The sequence below is a fragment of the Lycium barbarum genome, chromosome 2 (assembly GCF_019175385.1).
Source record: "Lycium barbarum isolate Lr01 chromosome 2, ASM1917538v2, whole genome shotgun sequence".
Lineage (NCBI taxonomy): Eukaryota > Viridiplantae > Streptophyta > Magnoliopsida > Solanales > Solanaceae > Lycium > Lycium barbarum.
This window is the reverse complement of record NC_083338.1, coordinates 136,596,057-136,611,508: the sequence shown is the minus strand read 5'-3', so window position 1 is coordinate 136,611,508 and position 15,452 is coordinate 136,596,057. Positions and strand designations below refer to the sequence as shown.

Below are 15,452 nucleotides of genomic sequence, written 5' to 3'. Positions count from 1 at the left end.
TTCTAAGACACCAAGCAACCATCATAACATTTGGAATGCCACAAGTTCAAAATTACATCTGCAGTATTTCAAAAGCTAAAATATAAGGTAAATTTTCTAGTAAGCCGAAACAACACAACTTCCAGTCTGGTCATCCTAAGAAAACTCTTGGTAAATAATCACAGAATTTTTTGATGATCTTGGGGTGTCTAACAATTTCTTAGCCAATTGTGATAAATGTCGGGACACGCAGCTCTCTGAACAATCACAACATTTTCTCCTCTTTGCTACGATAACAAGCTTCTGCAAAGCCACTGCATTCTTCAGTAGAAACTTCGAAAGTTCGAAAAGCTTACAAAAGCCCGATTCAGACCAATCCTTCAAACATTCTCTTAGGCAGCCAACAATCTTAACATTCTTGAGATTGGGAAACACAGTGTTTGGGATCCAACTCGGCCAATTGATGTAATCCACTTCGGCCAAATAGCTTAGCTCAAGCTGGCAGGAGGAGGAATCATTAAACTGGAACAAAGAATATAATCAGGATCCAATGTAGGTCTACCCTGACCATTAAATTTTTTTGTTCTACAGTGACAAAATATTCTTAATGATATTATATTTGCATTCTCCTTAAGAAACTCCTTTTGAGGGAAGAAGAAGATGTGGGGGGAGGGTTGGGGGGAATTGATTATAAATCACGAGAAAGAAAGACCTGAGATTCGATGTGTATGTTGAGTGACTCCAAAAGAGGCGATGTGTGCAAAAGACTGGCTATTCCATACAGATTATGCTCCGATACATGCAACTTTAGAGTTAGACATTTGCATCTCAATTCTGGAAGCATCACTCCTTCAAGTTTCATCATGAACACGGCCTGGCGAAATAATCTCAAAGAAATAGGTAAAGGATAGAGAAAGAAACAACTACAAAGAAATGTAATCCCTAACATAAAGATAGTGCTATGACAAATCTAACCATTTTAAGGAACAACAGTGTGCAAAAGGCTAGTTCCTAAAATAATCTGTTTCCAGTAAAGAAATTCCAACTTCAGAAGGTAGATAGGAAGATGATAAAAGGTCACAAAAGGTGAAGACAAGATCCTTTCGTATACATTAAAAAAATTCCTTTCAATTATTCAATGAAAAAGAAATTCCACTGGAATTCTCATGCATACAAAATTTCATAATTGTATGACATTCTGAAGACTCTTCTCTTTCTTAGGTTCACATCCCCCAATTCTTTGCTACAAATCAAATAGAGAATAAGGTTTCTTGGAATAGAAACAAACCTGTGCAAACCATCCTCCAATTATTAGCTCAGTCGCATAACTCAACTTTTCAAGATAGTCCAAAATAAGGTTTCTGATATCTTGATGATAATCATAACAACTGTCTTCCTCAATATCATCTTCCTCCAAGTAGTCAGTGATACATCTCATGCTAAAAGTGAGGCTGGCAATAACCAAAGAGGAGACATCTACTAGTCTACACTTGAGTTCTCCAAGATCTCCTGAAATATCCAAATGCTGAATATGTGGGGCAAAAATTTCCAAAGATTCATCTCCTCCGAACGAAAAATACAAACGGTTTTTCAAAGTAAGCCTCTTTAAATTGGAAGACGTAATTTCTAGACGACGACAACCCTCGCAAAATGACAGCTCCATAGTTTCCAAAGCAGGACAACTTGACAGTAATTTCACAATGTAGTCATCTTCTAACTCTGTTGAGTCCAGCTTTAGGCTCTTCAGAGAGTTCCAAGCTATAGTCAGTGCTTTATCAAACACCCAACAGCTCAAATTTAGTGTAATCAGTGACGAACAAGTGTACATACTTAGAGGCAATTCGTAAGAGAGATTGTAAGCAAATAGACATGAATGTAACACAACATCTTCCACTTTTTTTTCCACAGCAAAACCAAGCCATTGGCTAATTTTGGAATCAAATTCCCAGTCTCTGTGATGAAAATCCACTTGGAATTTCTTGATTTTGGAACAAGTGGAATGAGTTAAAACGTGGTCCACAAAGGATATGAAATTTTCGACATTATTGTAATTTCCATCAATGAAAAGGAAGTTATAAATAGAAGTCCAGAGATAACGCCACCTCTTTGAGACAACACATGATTTGACCGCATCCCTTGTAGGCAAAAGAGACAGAATTTGTACCAAAAGTGCGTCTGGCAAGTGACTGATACGATCATCTAGGGTTTCTTCTTCTTCTTCAACTCCATTCTTTTGTTTCTTCCACATTGAATCTCTCAAAATGCTGCAGATTTTGTAAGTTCAGCTCAATAGAAATTGGTACCAAGTATTGCTCGAAATGGCACAAACCCCCGTCCAAGGAAGAGAAAAACTAAGGTCACTTAACTTTTCATTTCAGATGGCAGTTTTTCTTTTTAGAGCCCGTTTGGATTCGCTTATAAAGTTTGCTTATAAGTTGCTTATTAGATGTTTTCAGCTTTTTTGAGTGTTTGACTGGTCAGCTTAAAGTCATTTTGTGCTTAAAATAAGCTCAAAAAAATAATTGGACCCATTTGACTTAGCTTAACTAAAGCAGTTTATAAGCTGAAAATAACTTATAAGCAAAAAAAAAATAAGTTAGACTACCCCAACTTATTTTTTTTTAGCTTATAAGTTGTTTGCAGCTTATAGGCATAAGCCCATCCAAACGGGCACTTACACTACTCTATTTTCGCAGTGGAGAAGAAAATTATAAATATGGTCCTTTAATGTATAATTTGTTTTTCACATGTTCCTTTAATCAAGGCCAAAGGGTCAAATTTCCCCTTAAAGTATGATTTATAGTTTAAATTTGTCTTCCGTCAAAGTTTGAGATCAAATTTACCCTTTCTGTTAGGATAATTAATATATTTACCCTTTTATAGATGAAAGTCTACATCACAAAAAAAAAAAAAAAAAAAAAAAAAACGCGTTGGATCCACATAGATCCATGTAGGCAACTCATACCCAACCCAATAAAAGGGCTAGCAACCTAATTCATGCATAGTAAGTGGATTTTGGGCATGTTGATCTTAGCGATTTGGTAACCTTGATTTCATTGTTCACAACCATGAACTCACTGCATATGTACAGGAATGCTTAATTTTGTGTCAAGTTGATAATTAATTGAATTTAGACTAGGCATTTGATAATTATTTACCCTGTGCCAATAGTTGCTGATATACTTGTTAGTTGATCTTTCGAATGAATGATGCGAAGAAAGTAACAAACATAGAACCGTGGAACAGAAACACTACACAAAAGAATCCTGTAGGATTATTATTTTTCAACTTCTTTTTTATTAGATATTTTGAGTCAGACCATGGATAGACCTTTTTAACAAAAAACTTCACGGATCGTGGGGGTGGGGGGAGACTTGTTTTAGCTGGACCTAACCTATCTCAGGGATCAAACTTTTTTCATTTTTCTACTGCCCCAAATGTGAACTGGTTGAGATATAATTGTGCTTTATTTAGTGCCTCTTGTCCTACCATATCATCTTACGATCAACGCTAAAGCACTCAAATCAATCTGTCGAATGATACCTACTCTGCTTTTGCATGGTCCAATAGGGATGGGGATACAGGTTATGGATTTATTTGGTTATGAGTTATTGGGTTGGGTATGAGTTGCCTACGTGGATCTGATGTGGATTCAACGTGGCTTTTTTTTTTTGTGTGATGTGGACTTTCATCCATAAAAGGGCAAATATATCAAGTATCCTAATAGGGAGGGCAAATTTGATCCCAAACTTTGACGGAGGGTAAATTTAAACTATAAACCATACTTGGAGGGCAAATAATCAATGTATAAGATTTGGTTTCATTTAGTCCTTAATATCTAAACATGATGACAATGGTCATTAATATATTACGTCCTTCGTTTTAATTTGTTTGGTTTGATTCAGAGTACGCGGGTCAAACTAATTAATGTTGGTGTGAAGTCGGACATAAAATCCTCAATTTTCTTGAAATCATATTTACATATACAAAGGAGTGATTAATTTGATCTTAAGTCAAGTAAAGCCAATAGTTATTTTTATTATCAAAATAAACTGAGGGCTTCGACACCGTCCTCCAAACACAGTCTACTTAGCCCAATATAAGATATTCTATGCTCCATTCCACACCCATTGAGTACTCACTATAAAGTTATAATTTTCGAACCCTATCCTACGTCAAAAGTTTTTCCATGACTCTTTCAAGTTAGGGTTAAATTTTGGCCAAAGTCATAGATGGACTCCTGAACTTGTCCTGATTTTCCATCTAGACCCCCCAACTGAAACGTTGACCATCTGAACCCCCGAACATAAGATAAACTGTGTCATTTGAACCCCCTCGTGCCAGCTGGCACACGCGTGAAGCTCACTGCTTTAAACAGAGCGTGAGAGACCAATGTTTTTCTTTTTTTGAATTTTTAATCATTGAAAATTAATTTTAACAAAAACTCTATTTTAAAATCTATTTAAATAATTTAAAAAATTGAAAAACCTAACCCATCCTCTCCGATAGCCCACTTCACCGCTGCCACTGCCGCCGCTGCCTCCTCTGCCGCCGCCGCCTCCTCCGTCGCCGTCGCCGCTTTCTTTTTTAAAATTTTTAATCATTAAAAATTAATTTTAACAAAAACGCTATTTAAATAGATTTTGAAGCGGCGATGGCGGCGGTGAAGTGTGCTATCGGAGAGGATGGGTTGGGTTTTTCAATTTTTTTTAATTATTTAAATAGATTTTAAAATAGAGCTTTTGTTAAAATTAATTTTAATGATTCAAAATTTAAAAAAAGAAAGCGGCGGCGGCTGAGGAGGCAGCGGCGGCAGTGGCGGTGGCAAGGTGGGCTATCAGAGAGGATGGGTTGGGTTTTTCAATTTTTTTTAATTATTTAAATAGATTTTAAAATATAGTTTTTGTTAAAATTAATTATTTTTGTTGACATGGCTTATTTTAAAAAAAAAAAAAAACAGGTAACATGACATGGCTCCATGTCACTGGTTTATTTTTCCATGTCACAGCAAGTGAGCTTCACGCGTGTGCCCAACTGGCACGAGGGGTTCAAATGACACATTTTATCTTATGTTCGGGGTTCAGATGGTCAACGTTTCAGTTGAGGGTATAGATGGAAAATCAGGACAAGTTCAGGGGTCCATCTATGACTTTGGCCTTAAATTTTTTGACTTGGGTTCTTTTCTTTTATGCTAACTGTTTCAAAGTCATTTACATGTTTTGTTTGCTCACTCTTGTAGTCTCTTTTTTTCTTCGTCTAGTAAAGTCAATCCATATAGAAAGTGCAATGAGGAGTTGGAGGGAGTAGGCATATCTAGGACACGATTAGGCTCACACTCTTAGAAATGCTCTTAAGATTAAATAATCTTAATCGACCTAATAATTGTGTAGCCAAAGATGATAGTATGTGCCCGCTCGACAATATGAGCAACCATTATACTTAGGTTGCGAAGTTATTTACGTCGCACGGGGTGATCCTTTAGGCTTAAATATTTAGGCGCCCCACTCCTAACTATCTAATTCCGTCGCACCCTTCTCTTTGATTGTATTTGTTTTGGGTAGTTAGATAATTTGTATTGCTTCGAATTTGTGTTTAGCTTTTAAGTTGAAACATGTAACTTTGCATTTTGTTTTCAAGTTGTAATCTTTTCTTTTAAACAATAAAATTAGCTTTCTTTCTTTGTAAAAACTCTTATGTAAAATATATAGAAAGACACTTAAACTTAGCTCCAACTGACAGTTTGACACTTAAATTTACCTAATGTTCCAGTAGACACCTCAATTTGACACAGGGGTGGCTCATACAATGTTGGTCGGATCATTATTTAGGGTTATCTACCTCCAAATATGCTGGATTTTTGGATATTGTCTCTCCCAGGTGGATTTTAATATTTATATGGACTTCTGAACATGTTTAACCTCCCAATGATTTACCTGCATTGGCTTATATATCATATCCCCTGGAAATTGGTGCTATTATAACCCACTATATTGAAAATTACAAGAATCAGCGAGAAGCATTTGGATGGTGGTAATAACGTATCTTAATTATTGTACATTTTTCGATGTGCTTGCTAAACTGTAGAACTGGTGAAACATTAGTGGATTGATCAAACAAATCATTTTCTGAATTATAGATTTTTTTTACGATTATAATTTTTGAATCATCCGTTATATGTCATAAGCAATTAAGAATATCATTATTTTGTTTTCGTACACTTTTTAAATATCTAAACATAATTCACAAAAGGGTATGCTGTTGTTGTTGTAATTCACAAAAGGGGGAAAAATCATTTAACAAATCTGCACTGACAAATTTAATGTACTATCGTGTTCTTATGTCCAACACTCCTTTAGACATAGGGAGTAAAGGAAAAGAATGGTCAAAGACTGTGATTGTAAATGCGGAATTTGATTTAAGCAAAAATGTGTGCACAAAAGGTATCTGATCTCTGTCATTGGAGTTCAACTTCGGCAGTGGCATGTTGTAGTGGACTGAAATGTCACTATTTCAGCTCACCTTGAAGGCAAATACATTCTGTATTGTACAAAAAGCAACGTAGACCTCATTGATCAACAAAAATATAATTGACTAAATTCATCTTATACATGAAAACACACGCCAAAGTAACTTATTTTCTCACAGTTTGGACAATTTATGCATCAAGATATCTGATGACACATGTGATCTTCAAAACTTAATCGACTGCTTTCATATACATTCCTCAGTGCAATCCCTACTACAACTTCCAGCTTGTCTTCATTTTTATTTACCCAAATATTCTGTATTTTCAGAGCACATGATCAGAATGTGAGGACCAGAAGAACCTACCAAAACCATTTTCTGCACAGTGAATATACCTAATACATAAGTTATATCTCAATACAGCAGGAGACATCACAATTCTAACAGTTTTGCACATTTAGACCCGTGACAGTTGAGGTCCCAAGTACCTTTCATGTTTTAAAAACTACAAGATGAACAAAAATATCTGTAAGGGAATTATCAGTCTTTAAAAGGTTTGCATGAAAAAAGATATCACTAAAGTAAATTAGCCAGAGAGAGCCAAAACTATTTTACATACAGGATTTCTTATTGTTGATTAGGGAGAGACATACTCGAGAAATTTATCAGAGCAACCACATGTATCTCCGGAAAAACTTAAGTTAGCATTAAAATTAAATCCATCCAACTGAAAATTCTTTTATGTGAGTTTTTGCAATTTTCTGGTATTATTGCAGCAATTGTGTATGCTGGACTTACGTTCCCATAGCTAGCTGTTGAGATGTGTTTTAGTTCAGACTTACCATAAACTAATTGAAGGACTTAAGAAATTTGATGAAATGAAAAAATACCATAAAATGTTTAAGTTACGAAGCTTTGGCATACCACCATGACCTTGTTTTCCAGCTCTTTAAGGATGTATAGGGATGGCCAAAGGAGAGTGGGAATCCAAGTAGCCCATTTGTGTACAGCAAGTAGAATTGAATTTTCTCTAATGTTGGGTCCTCAAATTTAGGAACGCTAAGCCCGCTCGCTGAACGCTACAATTTTACATTAAGAAGCTTTCTGATTAAGAATCTGAACTCTACAGAAATATTGTACAAAGCAACATACGTAAAAGTATCTTATTTGTTTCTGATTAAAAGCTATCTTTAGTCGCAGGTGCTCAACTCCAGTATATATTACGTGGCATGTGCTTTTTATATCTGAAAAAGATGCGTGAGAAAGAAGAGGAAGAAACAGATACATGATTACCAACATAGTTTTCCTGGGCTGAAATCTTTAGCTCTACTTGTTTCCAGCAGCTATTACGCCTCTCACTGAAGACCTACAGTACAAGACATTTTTTTTTTTTTTAAATAACGTAAACAATCTAGCAAAATCAGCATTAGAAGGCCATGAATGGCTATGAAAGTTATTACTAGCGACATCAACTTTCACTGGCATTCAAATAAACAAAAGAAAATAGCGTGAATTAAGATATGAAATCATCTAAAGTTAACATCAGCAAAAGACGAGGAAAAAGAAACCTGACAATTATGTGGAGTTTGACATTATGATGGGTCCTCCCAGAGCAAGATCTATGAAATTTGAGATACAACTACTCAAAAGTATGAATTTCATTTTTTTCACACATTATCCAGAAAAACAAACAAAATAACTAAAACAAAAGGCAGAAGAATATGTACCTCAAGTGTAAATAAACCAACCGAGTTTCAATTGTAGGCGCTATTGCCGCTTCTTTCTAAGCTCTTCTATTGAAAACTTATTAGGCTATTGCCAAGCCATTTAGAAGGAAAAAGTTTGATTAGGAATGATGCTACAGGATCCAGAAGATTACTGTCCTTTGACATATTTTTGAATTTCTATGCATGGTAAAATGACAAAGGTAGAGGGTCTTGATAGCTGGGTGAACTATGGCTTGTTTTTTATGTTTCCAGTGGTGGCAATTTCCTCTTGGCTCTCGTCTTGAAGGTAAGAAGAAACCTCCTTCCTGCTTCATATTCTTTTTAATAAGTAAGCTAAATATCAGTGGTAGCAAAAAGGAAATAATTCTCCTATACAAGATGTAAACAAAGTCCTCTCTACCTCCCACGGTAGGGGTAAGGTCTGCGTACACTCTATCCTCACCAGACCCCAATCTGTGAGATTTCAGTTAAGGGGTAAACAAAGTTCACATGTCACTACTATAGAACTGTTAGTTTATGCATGGTCTCTTTAAGTATCTACATTCCTATCTCGTGGCCTCCAAAAATTACACAAGAAATAAAAGGCATCCAAGATGAAAGACATTATTTTCCGCTCCTTCTGAGGTTTCTTCTTTAATCAAACTGTCTGGTTAAGAGCATGAGGGGCTAATGGCAGGTACTTTCATGGAAGCAATGGAGTTTGCATCCTCCCTATTATATTTGCAAAGGAAGCACCTGCTCACATGTATTCTTTTTCTATCCCTCCCAAATTCAGCAGTCAAGATAGCACTCCAATGCTGCTCTCCACAGAAAAAATATTGGCCTTTTTAGGAGCTTCGCTAATTGCAATGGCCCTAGAAGGAAACTTCCTTTTCTCCCAGGGCCCCTCTGTAAATGACTTGTACGTAATCGCATTACTCCATCTCCTAAAATTAAATCCTCTCTATCTGTCATAGACAAACAAAGATTTCGTGTGAGCAAGGATGATCAATGAAACTTCACCTTTAAGGCCTTCTAATTGTATCGCTTCATCTCTTAGATATTTAATGTCCATATCCCTCTTCCAGTATTAACCTTCATATTTCCTTCGCAAAACCTCCATATCCTAATTTTACTCCATAAGGATTGTTCATTGGTTTGGTGCATCAATCACCCAACATGCTTGTAATACATCTACTTTTAAAGTACGAATTTCAGATTTTCCATCATTACCCCAGATACACAATACCAAAAAATAAGAAGTAGAAGAATATACTACCTCAACTGCAAATGAACCACTGGAAGTTTCAGCGTAACCTCAGTAGGCCCTTGTTCTGCACTCCTACACATATCTGTACAAAACAATAAATATATAGAAGATAAAACAAAAAGCACCTTGACTGTTCCCGGTGAAAAGAAACAAAGTCACACCTATTATGGAGATTCTTTTGTCTATTTATAGTAAGAATATAATGAAGTATATCAGTCCTTCTTAAGCTCTTTCATAATGCATTTATCAAGAAAGCTGTTGTTCCACATAACTTTTTGCAACACCTAGTAAGCAGTTCCAGACACTTGAAATCTGTCTGAGGAATGAAGATTCAGGGACATCAAGCAAATAGATGTACTCGAATAGTCTTATTATGAGCATAACCTCAAGTTAAAGCACTCAACAACACTGTAAGCCTCAAATAAAACAGCAACAGATTATTTGCTTGGCAAAACAGTAGGGACCTCTTTCTTCCAAGTAAAGCAATGAGAGAGAGAGAAAACCATGTCCTTATCATAGAATCTTGATGCTATTGACAAAGAAAGCAAAATAAAGCATTTCAAGAGCCTAATCTTGACAGTTCGAGGAAAACAAAAGTTGCAAGAAAATTCCAAGCACATATGCAATGTCTGGAGTGCAACAAACAAAGGCTTCTAAGAAACCAAGCAGCCATCATAACATTTGGAATGCCACAAGTTCAAATTACATCTGCAGTAAATCAGAAGCTAAAATATAAGGTATTTCTAGTATGCCGAAACAAAACTTCCAGTTTGGTCATGCTAAGCAATCTCTTGGTAAATAATCACAAAATTTGTTGATGATCTTGGGGTGTCTATCAATTTCTTAGCCACCCGCGATAAATGCCGGGACACACAGTTCTCTGAACAAATGCAGCATTTTCTTCTCTTTGCTACGATAACAAGCTTCTGCAAAGTCACTTCATTCTTCAGTAGAAACTTCGAAAGTTCAAAAAGCTTACAATAGCCCGCTTTAGACCACTCCTTCAAACATTGTGTTATGCAGCCAACAATCTTAACACTCTTGAGATTGGGAAACACAATGTCTGGAATTCAACTTGGTAAAATTGATTTTATCTACTTCGGCGAAATAGCTTTGCTCAAGCTGGCAGGGGGGTTCGTTAAACTGCAACAAAGAATATAATCAGGTCAACAGCCTAATGGGAATATTCCACAGAAGACAATAAAATGATCTCACGGTAGAACAATTCTGAAAACCCATAAATGTTGAACAGTTCGCAGCAAATGATTGTAATAGCTAGTACTTATCAGAAATACTCATGCAGTACATATAATAAGCAAAAAGATGTTTAGTTGTCAATGATCATTTTCCTTTCTTGAGCCCGTCTACCGGATAGAAAGCAACCACCCTGACCATTTAACTTTTAGTTCTACGGTGACAAAACAGTCTTAATGATATTATATTTGCATTATCCTTAAGAAACTCATTTGGAGGGAAGGAGGGTTTAAAAATTCAAAAAGGGAATATGGATCTACAAAGAAGAGTTATATCGAGAGAAATTACGTCCTTGTCTTTGATGTGTATGTTAAGTGACTCCAAAAGAGGCGAGATTTGCAAAAGACTGGCTATCCCATACAGATTATACTCTGTTACATGAGACTTTAGAGTTAGACATTTGCATCTCAATTCTGGAAGCACCACTCCTTCAAGTTTCATCATGAACACGACCTGGTGAAACAATCTCAAAGAAATTAGTAAAGGACAGAGAAAGAAGCAACTACAAAGAAAAAGTAATCCACAACAAAAAGATAGCGCTATAACAAATCTGACCATCTAAACACTTTAAGGAACAACAGTGTGCAAAAGCCTAGCTTCTAAAATAATATAATTCTGTATGCATTATTCCTTCCAATTATTCAACCCCCCCCCCCCCCCCCCCCCCCACACACACACACACATACACACTGAAATTCTCATGTTTACAAAAGTTCAAAATTGTATGATATTCTGAAGACTCTTCTTTCTTAGGTTTACATCAAATAGAGCATAAGGTCTCTTGACATAGGAGCAAACCTCTGCAAACCAACTTCCAATTATTAGCTCAGTCACATAACTCAACTTTTCAAGATAGTCCAGAATAAGGTTTCTGATATCTTGATGATAATCATGACAACTGTCTTCCTCAATATCATCTTCGTCGTCCCAACTGACGGTGATACATGTAATGCTAAAAGCGAGGCTGGCAATAACCAACGAGGAGACATTTACAAGCCTACACCTGACATTAAAAAGTTCTCCTGAAATATCCAAATGCTGAAGATGTGGGGCAAAAATTTCCAGAGAACCATATCCTACCAACCGATGATGCAAATGGGAGTCTATCGTCAGTCTCTTTAAATTTCGAAGAAGTAATTTCTAGACGATGACAACCCACGCAAAATGACAGCACCATAGTTTCCAAAACAGGACAACTTGACAGTAATATCACAATATCGTCATCTTCTAACGTTGTTGAGTCCAGCGTTAGGCTCTTTAGAGAGTTCCAAGCTATGACCAATCCTTTATCAAACACCCAATGGCTCAAATACAATGTAATCAATGATGAACAAGTGTACATACATAGAGGCAACTCATAAGAGTGTTCATCAGGAGATGGATATGAATTTAACATAACATCTTCCACTTTGTTTTTCACAGCAAAACTAAGGCATTGGCTAATTTTGCAATCAAATTCCCAGTCTCCATAATGAAAATCGAGTTGGAATTTTTTGATTTTGGAACAAGTGGAATGAGCTAAAACGTGGTCCACAAAGGATGTGAAGTTTTGGACATTATTGTAATTTCAATAAATGAAAAGGAAGTTATAAATAGAAGTCCAAAGATAACGCCACCACACATGATGTGACCGCATCACTTGTAGGCAAGAGAGAGAGAATTTGTACCAGTAGTGCGTCCGGCAACTGACTGATACGGTCATTTTTTAGATTCTTCGAAATTGAATCTCTCAAACTAATTCTGCAATTTTTGTTGGAACCACGCGAAGCCATCATTCAAGAGGGAAAGGATTTTGTGACTTCACTAGAAAAATTGGTACGATTATTTTGAAATTAATACGGTGAAAATGGCAGTTTTCTTTTTAAGTAGTGAAGGAGAAAAGGATCAAAATGGTGCTTAGCCCGTTTGGCCATAAGAATTATTCACTTTAATCCTAAATTTTTTTTCACTTTTTTCCGAAATCAGCGTTTGGCCATGAGAATTCCGAATACAACTTAGAGTTATATTTCGAAATATCAAAAACTCAAAAAAAATATTTTTCAAAAAACTTTCACTTTTTTCATTTTTTTACAACTACATTTCTCCAAAAACTATAATTTCAAAAACTATAATCAAACACAACTCCAACTCCAACTTCAAAATTCTAAAAAAAAATGATTTTTTTTTTTATATCTATGGACAAACGGGGCCAACAATGTATTAGGTTTAGTTCCATTTGGTCCTTAATGTATAAATTATGATGAAAATGATTCTTACTAGTAAATATTAAAAGTAATCAATTTGGTCCTAAATCAAACTAAAGACCCGATTTAAGTATCTAATTTTCTTTTTTAATTTATTAAAAAATATTTTTTTCTATATTTAGTAAATTGACAATTTTAATAATCTAAATAGTTTTAGATCACGAGATTTAAAGGATTATACACGTTTTTAACTTAACACCATAAAATTTAAAAATCTCCCTTTATTTCTTAAATTTCATATCCAGTCAAATTGCAACACTTAAATTGAGACGGAGGGATTAGTCCTAGTTACTTTTTATCTCAAAATAAACTAAGGTCATCGGATCTTTCTCCGTACACAGCCTATTTAGCCGAAATCTAAAATATTTCATTCGATACTCATTAAGGTAGGATAAAGAATTTAGATGTGGGTATCAGATTGAATATACGAAAAGGCACCTTTGCTGTAGTTTGATAACTCATCTGTGTGCGCACATGTCTTGTGCCTCCGTTTATTTTGACTACAAATATAATAATTATCTTTACTTTATAGCTTAGGATCAAACTGATTACTTTTTATAATACATTAAGTGATCGTTTGGTACGCGGACAAAGTTATGCTGGGATTATAGTCCTGGGACTAAATAATTCCTAGATTATTTAGTACTAGTTCTTGGAGTATCAATCTGTTGGATTTCTTGGAGTATCAATCTCCCATAGCTGAGTGCTCAAAGCTCTAGTGGGAGAAGTGAAGATGAGAAAAGGATTATCTAGAATAACGTAATATGTATATATGAAATAGGTTAAGGGGCAAGATGGTCATTTAGAAAAGTTATCCCAAGATATATTAGTACCGGTATTAGTTATACCAACTAGGAATGGGGATAATATTATCCCAATTTATGGTATAAATTTGTACCAGTACTAATTAATAACTCAACCAAACATGGTACTAATTTATCCCAAAAATTTAGTACCAGCATATCCTATCTTATACCCTCTACCAAACGACCCCTAAGGACTACTTTCATCATGTTTATACATTAAAGATCATTTTGATTATTTACTAGTGGAGTAATAAACAAAATCTAAGATTTCTTGAGTCAATTGGTTTGGTAGATTTTTTATAAATTTGTTTTTTGTTTTACGTCCTTTTTACATATATAATACTGAAAACAACGAACAAGAATTTTTACATGATCATATTCTTTTATTCAGATCATAAAGATTTAATTGACTCATTCGCACAAATTATTTCTTTGGATCCGAAAATAAGATAATACTTCCTCCGGATCAAAAAAAGAGTCCACTTAGCCTTTTTTACTCGGATCAGAAAAAGAGTCCACTTAGCAAATCAAGAAAGAATTAATATTGTTTTTTCATATTTGCCCCTATTAAGTGTTCAAATCTCAATGCCTATTTAATTAGGGGTGGTTTAGTCAAATTACCTATTTTTGTTCAGGAGTTAGTATTTTCTTAAGGGGTGTGCAAATGGCTAAGTGAACTCTTTTTAATCCGGAGAGAGTATATCAAATACACTGGAACCCTCGGGGTTAACTGATGTTATAGTCCTTTATAAAATTATTTTATAGGCATAACACTTTGAGATCTTCCAAACTTGACACTTGTTATTCTGTGTACATCTAACTATCTTCAGCTATAATTCTGTGTTGTATGACTCTTGTGTATGCTCCTCATAATTTGAATGAACCCAATTCGTCAGAGCAAAAATTCAATTGACGTAAATAGGTAGAACATGTAATTTGTAGTATGTCATAATGCACATAATTTTAGACCAGTTCATTTTTTTCCACTACCCAACTTGGAAGTGTCTTTTGAATACATTTTCTTCATATTCATGTTTTTCGTACATATGCTGAAGGTTGGATTCATCAGCAAGATATATGAACAAATTACCCAACGGGCCAAGGGTTTCACCCAAACCCCGTTCGGCGGAAAATTATATTGTCTATACATGATTAAAATTATTTTTGACGTATATAGTAGATGATGAACCTCCTTTAGCTTCTTTGTGTGTTTACCTTTTGATATTTTGAACACCCTTAGTGAAAATTCTAGTTCCGTCAATGTCCACCGTGTTAAAAAGATCACTTGGGACTATATTTGTTAGAATGCATGACATCTCTTTTATATGAGTCCTCACGGACCATGTTTCTACATTGAAACTTCTCTAACGTAATACCATTGAACGTAATGCAAAATTTTAGAGTTGGTATTTCAAGGGCTGATAAACAGTAAAAGTTGTAACAATAAATCAAACGAAATACAGACCAATATTATATGACACTTACCCAAAGTTCAATATATTGTTATCATTGCACACGAACATTGTCCTACAATACATACCGTTCAACCAAACCCGAAAAACAGTGGAACCAAAACATCGGCATAAAAGAAGCTAGTACCACTTGCGCGTGGGATTTATCAAGAAAGTTGCTCCGCAATTTTTTCTTTTGATCATGTATAGTTAAAATAGCATTCTAGTAGGCATCCAGATTCCAGGTGATGCATTTTTGTACAAAAAAGAAGGATAAA

General features: G+C 35.2%; 1 protein-coding gene and 1 pseudogene across 1 annotated transcript; both read right to left on the bottom strand.

Moving 5' to 3' along the window:
• LOC132627477 (F-box protein At5g03100-like) lies at nt 1–2,371 on the bottom strand. The gene is made up of 3 exons (XM_060342842.1): nt 1,268–2,371; nt 692–853; nt 1–501 (listed from the first exon to the last, which is right to left on the bottom strand). The coding sequence occupies exons 1-3, from the start codon at nt 2,225–2,227 to the stop codon at nt 136–138; spliced, it is 1,488 nt and encodes a 495-aa protein (XP_060198825.1). The 5' UTR covers nt 2,228–2,371; the 3' UTR covers nt 1–135.
• Nucleotides 2,372–10,071: 7,700 nt separating this feature from the next.
• Nucleotides 10,072–12,472, bottom strand: LOC132627476 (putative F-box/LRR-repeat protein At5g02930; annotated as a pseudogene).
• Nucleotides 12,473–15,452: the final 2,980 nt, after the last annotated feature.